The sequence below is a fragment of the Acanthisitta chloris genome, unplaced genomic scaffold, assembly GCF_000695815.1.
Source record: "Acanthisitta chloris isolate BGI_N310 unplaced genomic scaffold, ASM69581v1 Scaffold45976, whole genome shotgun sequence".
Classification (NCBI taxonomy): domain Eukaryota; kingdom Metazoa; phylum Chordata; class Aves; order Passeriformes; family Acanthisittidae; genus Acanthisitta; species Acanthisitta chloris.
The window spans coordinates 1-9152 of record NW_008678433.1 but is presented as its reverse complement, the minus strand read 5'-3'; the positions used below and the strand labels follow the sequence as shown (position 1 = coordinate 9152).

The 9152-nt window shown below is 38.4% G+C and overlaps 1 protein-coding gene across 1 annotated transcript; it reads left to right on the top strand.

Annotated features, from left to right (window-relative positions):
- Positions 1-68: 68 nt before the first annotated feature.
- On the top strand, positions 69-8509 carry EIF2S1 (eukaryotic translation initiation factor 2, subunit 1 alpha, 35kDa). The gene is made up of 7 exons (XM_009076844.1): positions 69-309; positions 1843-1922; positions 2388-2539; positions 5229-5335; positions 6812-6909; positions 7548-7691; positions 7965-8509. Exons 1-7 carry the CDS (start codon positions 69-71, stop codon positions 8088-8090), a joined length of 948 nt encoding a protein of 315 aa, XP_009075092.1. The 3' UTR covers positions 8091-8509.
- Positions 8510-9152: the final 643 nt, after the last annotated feature.

Here is a 9152-nt window from a genome sequence, read left to right as displayed (position 1 = left end):
AGGTGTGCCTGGGATTGCCATGGGCCAAATGAAATGAAACCTTTGTCTTTTTCTGCTCAAATTCCAGAATGCCAGGACTAAGCTGTAGATTCTACCAGCACAAATTTCCAGAGGTGGAGGATGTCGTGATGGTGAACGTCCGGTCCATCGCTGAAATGGGAGCCTATGTCAGCCTGCTGGAGTACAACAACATTGAGGGCATGATCCTGCTCAGTGAGCTGTCCAGGAGGCGAATTCGCTCCATCAACAAACTCATCCGCATTGGCAGGAACGAATGTGTCGTGGTCATAAGAGTTGACAAAGAGAAAGGTATTTGGGAGTGCTGTGGGCTGTGTCAAGACTGAACTCAGAGAGAGAAATGCAGATGAACTCAGCGGGTTAGGTATTCATGGGTTTGCCAGAGCTTCTCTTTTTAAGCACTTCTTAAGCATTTAAGCAAAACAGACCATCATTGTGCCATCTGATATCTGTGATCGTTTTCTGTTCTCTGTGTTCTTTGGGAATTGGGTTAATGAAGGTAAACCACATCAGTAAAGATTTGCTTAAGTGGGTCCTCACCAGCTGAGTCAACAAACCACAGCCAAGTGGAATTTCCTTTTGATATCTATGTAGATTTTCTGAGTCTGAACTGAAGAGAAGGATCATTTGCTGTAGAGCTAAAAATTTAGATGTTAAGCATTTAGTGCTCACAGTCCTGTTCATTAGCAAGTCTCAACCCTTGTCAATTAAATAGATGCCAAGTATGTAATTATCCTGCCACTTGTATTCTGTAGGGTACAGGGTGAGATTGTACAGGCAACTTTGTCTTTTCCTGTCTTTTGAATGTTTGCATCTTTGAAGGTTTTTTAAAATATATTTTCTGTTTAGAACATGTCAGATTTTGAAACATTGTTCCATGCAGTCTCTAAAATCTATGTCCAGGTATAAAAAATAATGAACACTGAGCACATGTCCTGGAAATGTTATTGTTGTTAAGATGTTTCTCAAGGCTTTTCTAGAGTACTTATGAAACTGCAATTAACTCTGAGATGAAGTAATGAATGACAGGGTAAGAAGAAGCAGGGAGGAAAGACTGAGAAGAAGAAACTTATTTCAGATAGATCTGAAGTGAAATAAGTTTCCCAGCATCTCTGATGAATGAATACTTCCTTTTGCAAATCAATTTTGTTCTCATATTAACAGAGAAACACATCTGGAATTTGCCTTGTGGCCTTTCATTGACTCTTTTGGGGAACCATTAGTTTGAAAAGGTCTGCACCTATTCCTCACTAAGTTAGAAGAGATGGTTCGTAGGAATTTTTTTCACTTGCATTTCTCCCAGAAGGGTATCCAGGAAGTTAGAGTCAGAAATTCAGGCCACGACTGTTTTATTATGAAACCAATCAGAGCTAAACTGACAGAGTGCCAGCCTGGAATGAAATTGTGTTGACCACTTCAGCAGCATGCATTAAGCTTGTTCCTTTGTATGGTGGTGTGATTTATTTTTTTTTCCCAAACTATGTACAGCAACATAAAAATGGATCACAGATTGCTGAGATATTTATGAAAGTTTCTTCCAAGTTTGCAGAGAAAACATTAAGGTAGTAATTTAAAAGAATACTGTACAAAAGACTTGCTATTGTAAGTGTTTGTAGTTGAAAGAATAATTTTAGATCCTAATTTGGATCATAATTTGTTCAAATTCATTACAGTTTAGTCTTGTTACTTTCTGTAGCAGCATATAGGGATAATGTAGGCAAACCTTGAGCCAGAGTGTGTGTTCTTTCTTTGTGAGTTTCTCTTGAAACAGTTAGGCTTAGTTTGCGCAATGGCTGACACTTTCAAAATTGTCTTCCCCAATAGGTTATATTGACTTGTCAAAAAGAAGAGTTTCTCCAGAGGAGGCAATCAAATGTGAAGACAAGTTCACAAAATCAAAGACTGTAAGTTGCCTATCTCTATTCAGGCACTATGTGTTTCCAGCTTCTTTCTTGAGCAACCAAAATGCACAGACATAAGATATTATGAAAACAAAGTATTGTTTTCATGTATTAGATATACTCTGATTCTCTTTTACCCATGCAAAGATACATAACCAGTTCATCTACTCATGAGTGCTCTGGTAAGCTGCTTCTTAATTAATGAGTAGATCAAGAAAGATGTCAGTTAAAATTTGTGATGTAAAGGGGTATATTTAAATGACCAGAAATCCAAAAGCCTGTGCTGGTTAAGCACACTGTGGGCAATGTCTGATTGCAAAGGCATGCAGGCAGCTTCAGGCTCTCATTCTTACTACTGTGTGTGCTTGTGTTTCACAGAGAAGGCTTAACATTGAATACTGCTTTTGATTCTAATTTTTTTGTCTGTTTTCAGTCTGTCTTGGTTGTTTTAACACTCCTGTGTTCCAGGTTTACAGCATCCTTCGCCATGTTGCTGAAGTCTTGGAGTACACTAAGGATGAGCAGCTTGAGAGCCTGTTCCAGAGAACTGCCTGGGTGTTTGATGACAAGTACAAGAGACCAGGATATGGTGCTTATGATGCATTCAAGCATGCAGTCTCGTAAGGACATCTTTTGTACTTCTAGAGGCTGATTTCAAATTGTAGAGAAGTGTTTCCTGAAATGCATCCATCGTTTTGTTGGCTTTCTTTCCCAGTGTCAGCATGGAGAATGTACTGGTCAAGTAAACCTAGTAATGTTGGACATCAGTCTCCCAGTTGCTTATTGTAGGTTTCTCTGTCTTACTGCTTTCTTCAAGTTCTTGATGCTCTTGAGAAAGAAGGCTCAGAGGTGACTTTTTTTTATCCACCTTTGAGTCTGCCACTCTGTGTGTCAGGTGTTTAAAGGCACTAATTGAATTTGATGTGGAGAAATACCAAGGCATTGGTGAATACTTTTAAGTATAAAAGAAACATGATTACAAACACGGGAGGGATTTTGATTGCTACAGATCAGCCTGTGACATTTCTGACAGAGGAAGAAACGCTGATCTTGGTTTTTCTGTCAGAACTTAATCTGTTCTTAGTCCCGAGCAGATTTTATCAGAGATACCCAGCTCTGTGTCTGAAGACATTTCTATCCAGAGCTGATGGTAACTCGACTGCACAGGCAGTGTATTTCTTTTTCAAATGCAACACCCTGGCTTGCTATTTCTCTACACTTCCAAACTTAAGGAATGGGATCATGAACTTAGAAATGAGCAGAAAGAGATGGAAACTGTGATGCTAAGGGAATATGCACTGACACAGATTGCTTTTATTTTTTTAGTGAGTCTAATGCTTCAGTTTTATTTCAGAATTAGTCTGTTTGGCTTCCCTCTAAAGATTCTGTAGTCAAACTGGCAATCCAAAACCAGAGTTCCCAGTAAACATTTCCAATTTTACTTTGTGATCACACATAAACCTGAGTGGTGGACTTGGGTTGAGCTCTAGGTGGCAGCAAGAACAGTTTTAGAAATTGTGCCGACTTTAAGAAGCAAAGCACGTGGAGGCATTTTTAATTAGCTGAAAGCCATCCCTGTGCTTCTGGGGGAAGAGACAACTTGTATCCTCATTTAGACTAAATGTGATTTGTTTTGTATAATAATGACTGTTTTCTAATGACAGCAAATTTACTGGTAAAGGGCAAATCTGACCACTTTGCTGTGAAAGGAATTCCAGGTCACTCTAATGAATGCTTAGTTAAGCACCTGCATAAAAGAAGTTAAAAACCAAACCCGTAGTTAACACTGCCTGGTTTAGCTGCTGCTGAACTCAGGAAAATTCCTGAACACAGGCCTTTTGTTGCTCATTTGCTGTTCAGGTTGGAGCACAGACCTCAGAAGTTGTCTTTTCTCAAAACATCTCTCCAGCAGAAATGCCTTAAGATTTCTGGCAATAGACTGCAGCTTTTATTTGTTCCCATTGTGCTCCTACATGAACCTCTAGTAATGGAGCAGAAGGATGTGGATATTGCTGCATTCCTGTACGTGCAGAAGTGCTGCATTAAGTTGTGCATTCCCTCTAAGAATGACTTGCTGTTCCTTTCTTTGGGCTGAGGACTGGTGTTTTGAGATTTCACACAGCAGGATACCTGTGGCAAAAATTGGACAGTGTATTTACCTTCTGATTAGTAAAAGTTAAGCACTGGGCACCTGTTTATTGAATAGGTACCAAATGCTCCTGAAAGTGACACAAAGATTCAACAGGATAATTGGTAAATAAAGCAGAATTTGTTTGTCCCATAAATCACTACTGACATACAGGGTTGATGTTTTGATGTGTAAAACCTGTCATATTTCTGAGTTTTCTTTGCTTGTTTGGTCCTTCTGCTCTCTATAATCAGGATACAAAAACATGTAAGATGATGTTTTATTAGCAGCAGAGACCAATCTCCAGTATTGCCTCTGGTTTTTGGACCATTTTATTTCATGTTTGGCTCCTAGTAGTATTGTAGGTGATCTGGTATGTTTTTTTCAGAAAACTGCAACTCTTGTCTCTGAAGAACAGGAACAGTTTTTGTGAGGATTTTTTTGGTTAAATTCTCTGTTTTGGATATATTTGGGATAAATTTAATACAGCAATAGAAAATTTACAGCAATTCTTCAAACGAGCTGCTAATTTATATTGGTAAACAGCAGAAGTGTGTGTGTCTGTGTTCTCTGAATTTTAAATTATTAGCTTGCAATTTAACAAGCATTTATCCCTTCTTTAGCCAGGTATACAGTCAGCAGATAAGTGTCTGTCTGTGATCCAGTTACTGCTATAAAGGGGTACAGAATAACATGGAATGAATACAGGTTGCTTTGTAGAATGACAAAAAAACTTGTGTTTGATTGAAACGCCAAAATAATTCAAAAGCCTCAGATTCATCATGGGCTCTCTTTCATGCAATGTGTGTTTATCTTCATGTTGAAGGGAACATAAATGCCAATCAACGGGATACTTGTCTTGTTCTGTGTATCATACAGAAGTGGAGCTGGACAGGAGTCATTCCTTTACTTAAAAAACAAAAACATAATTCAGATGATTCTTTACATGACCAGATTGAATAATCTACTTACTTGCTTTGTTTGCCAATAGAAAATATTTTGAAAATAGATGTGTTTATTTTCTTCCAGTGTTTCAATGGGCTCTTAAGAAATTTCCCCATTTTCTTTGCCTAGTGTATGTCTGGGATTATGTGTAAGAATACAGAATTAGTACCAGAAGTTAATGTTGTGTTTCATTCCACTTCAGTATAACTCATGTAACGTTGCTTTGCCTGTTGCAGAGACCCTGCAATCCTGGATAGCCTGGACCTGACAGAGGAGGAGAGACGTGTGCTAATTGACAACATTAACAGGCGTCTGACACCACAGGCAGTCAAAATCCGAGCTGGTGAGTTCTGGCCAGGGGCTCATTGAACACTTCTTGACACTCGAGTCAAGTTATCTTGCTGCAAACTATGAAACTAAATGGTTCATATAAATATGTACATAAATCTAATGGTTCGTAATGCTGATATTTGAATGGAACTGCTCGGAACTAAGGCACCTTAATCAAGGATTGCTTTCAAAATGCCTGTGTGGGTTGTATCCCAGAGTGCAAGATGGTTTGGCTTTGATTTTGCCTCCTGAACTGCAGATGCCTTGGGATACAAAAGTGGTTGTCATGATCTATAATGCAGTCTGTCATATTGCATTGGCATACAGTGGATTTAAATATTTTATAGTTATTACTGCATCTACAGTATTCTCTTTCATTATTCAAAACTTTAAATCATTCTCTGACAGGAGGATTGATCTCTGTCAGCACAGCTACAGCATGGGTTGTAGCCACTTGTCCATAGACATGTAAAGACAGTATTTCTGACTGGTTGAGTGCAGATCATGCAGCAGGATGTATCAGCTCAAGCCTGGCACCTCTCTAGTGTGTTCACAAAGTACATGAGCTAGTTTTTTTCTTACTAATTCAGTGTGGGCAGAAAAAGCACATGGCTGCATTACCTAAGAAGACATACTCCAAAACTGTGAATCTGGCTGTGCAGCTACCCAAACAGCCTGAAGGCACACTTGCCTTTAAACAAATAGTCAGGGTAGCAGAGTCAGACTTTTAACTAAATTGAGAAGTTGGCTCTGCTCTGCACAGATATATTGAAGAGCATTAACACTTGTTGATTACTGGGAAGAGAAAAAATGGCTCATACCCACATGACACTGAAGTCAGCTGAAGTTACCTGGAAGTGAGACCAAGTTCTTTGTGTAGCTTAGTCTTGTACCATTGCTGCATAAGTAAAGAAATCTTTGTCTTTACACTGATCAGGGTATTGCAGATATGACCAGTGTTAGTTTATGCCTTAGTTTGCAAATGCCTACAAAAAGCTATAGCCAACTATCATCTTAACTAGATGTTAATATAACTTGCCTTATAAAAATAAATTCTAATGCTCCTCAGGTGATGCCTCTGTTGTAATTGCTGACAGAATTCCATAAATTTGTGGATGTATTCCTTTTCAAGTTTCACTTTTTCTGATCTTTCATTTTCTCTGGTATTTATTGCTTTTGTATCTTCACCTCTCTGTGTGAAATGTGTCATTACTCCTGTTGAATTTATTGGATGAGAGTGAGTGAATGTGGGTGTGTAATTTTGTATCTTGGCTTTTCAAAGCACAATGTAAAATGTTCTATTTCTAAAGAATTTGTGAAGACTTTTACCTCAACTTACAAGTCAACCAAGTATAATACCTTTCTGAGGCTCTCACTGTGAGTAAGCATTGGTTGCTAAAAAGATTTATTAAAGCTTGTCAGAAAGATTTAAAGATTCTACAACTTTCAGTAACCTTAGAGTTTCATTATTTGTATTTCTCTGTCGTAGATATCGAGGTGGCCTGTTATGGTTATGAAGGCATAGATGCAGTAAAAGAAGCATTGAGAGCAGGCTTGAACTGTTCCACAGAGAACATGCCCATTAAAGTAAGTGTCAGTCTTAGCAGTGGAATCCAAAGCAAAGTTGCGTGATGCCCTCAGGGACTAGGAGCAGGCAATGGCCCTTGTCACAGTCAGCTAGCTGGGGCTGGGAAGCTATGTGCTTGCTTTCCAGCTCTTCCCTAGGAGGTCTGTAACACACTTCCTTTCAGCTATGAGCTGACAGCTGTTCCTGTGACTGTGCTGTTGCTTCATTTATTCTGTACAGCTTATTAAAGTCCAGTGTTGGCACACTACATACCTTCTGTTCCTTTATGCAGCCTGTAGTAGGGAGCAGTAAATGTTATTTTCAGGGGTAAGAGTGTGTAAAAAAAAGGAAAGTTTGCTCCACTTACATTTGAGTGTTGGTGAAATGGCTACCCTACCCAGGCCTAGTTTAAATTTCCCAACAATTTTAGGGTATTAAGTGTATTGCTGAATAAGTGTTTTAAAAAGACCTGGAAGTGCTCAATTTGGAAAATGATTCTGTATAATACTTTCTTATAACAAAAGAAAAAATTAACTTATCCATTCATCACAAAAAAAGTACAAGTTGTAACACTTCTAATTGTTTTGTCTAAGTAGACATAATATCTTTGGCTTTGTTACTAAGATTGCTTTTACCCCCAATCCCTGCAATGTGACAGATTAATCTGATAGCCCCTCCTCGTTATGTGATGACTACTACAACACTGGAGAGAACTGAAGGACTGTCTGTTCTGAATCAAGCCATGGCTGTAATTAAAGAAAAAATTGAGGAGAAGAGAGGAGTCTTTAATGTACAGATGGAGGTAAGAACAATTTACATTCTAAGTTGTTTTTCCCATTGCAGTATTTCTGAGATAGAGCAGGGTCAGTGGCACCTCAAGATATTTTAGCAAAAAGATATTATAAAAAAAAAAACCAACCCTGAACTTCTGTGTTCCTTAAATAAACAAATAGCAATAAATTCTGATTTTCCTGGGTTTTATTGTGTGGCTTCAGGATGTATTTTATCTCATGCTCTTTATGTTGAATTAGACTGTATGACTCTTTACCATGTGTTCTGGTTTGTTCTTTTCCAGCCTAAGGTGGTTACTGACACAGATGAGACTGAGCTTGCAAGGCAGTTGGAAAGACTGGAGAGGGAAAATGCTGAAGTGGATGGGGATGATGATGCTGAGGAAATGGAAGCCAAAACTGAAGACTAAATGTTTTGGGATACTTAGAAGAGAGACCATATGGAAAATTAGAAACCCCCATTGCAAACACTCTGGACTAGATGTTTCCAGTATTGAAAACTTCAAATGCAAATCCTCAAAGTGTTTTGCTGTTTTAAAAAGACCAAAATGTTAAAGGCTCTTCTAAATAACATTTGATGCAGCAACTTACACAAATAGAATCCTTTGAAAGGAAGGTGCCTAGTCAAACTCAAGACACAGATCTGGTCAGAAGGAGCTTGCAGCCCTTTGCTTAACACTTTCATACATAACAATTCCTAATGGGTGATTACAGCTCAGTGCATCTATTAATGTTCTTTCCTGGGAGCAACAAAACAAAGGAAGCAGAGCAATTCCATACAGAATGTATTTGAGAAAACACTCAATAAATTTCTGGGCTATGTATCTCCCAGGTGGTTTTTTTTCTCCTTTTTTGTCACATAGCCTAGAGTAGTATGGAAATAAAACCTGGAACAGTATGGTCAATGGGTGATTCCCCTTTAACATTGAAAGGGCTTTCCTTTGCTTGCTTTAAATTGAACCAAGAATGAGTGGAACAAAATGTTTTTCTTGCAAGTTTGTTGATCCAGACTTGATTAAATGAGGATTTCCTTTGTTTGTCATGTGCATTTAGGAACTGAGAACTTGAAAACTTTGAAAATAGCTGCTTACCATTCCAATCAACATAGCTGATAAATCAAAAATTACATATAGTTGTACTTTGCTCCTATAGGTGAATATGGCAGGAGCTTTAGTGAACTTACTGATACTTCAAGTGGGCAGCGCTGTCTTGTGAGCTCACTGCTGCATGAGCTGTTCACTCTTGAAACAATCTGTTTATTTTCTCTGAAGAAGAGAAACAAGACATGCTTTCTAAACAGGAGTTTAAGAAACAGTTTTTTAAAATCTTGATTTCCTTGTCAGTGGGAATTTAGCAGGAAGAGTTGGGCTTGTTTAGGTGACCTTTCCAAATTGCTAGGTTTTTTAAATGTATTTATATCTGTTTTCGTTGCCACGTCTCATATTGTTCTGCAGAGGGACCTGGATAGGCTG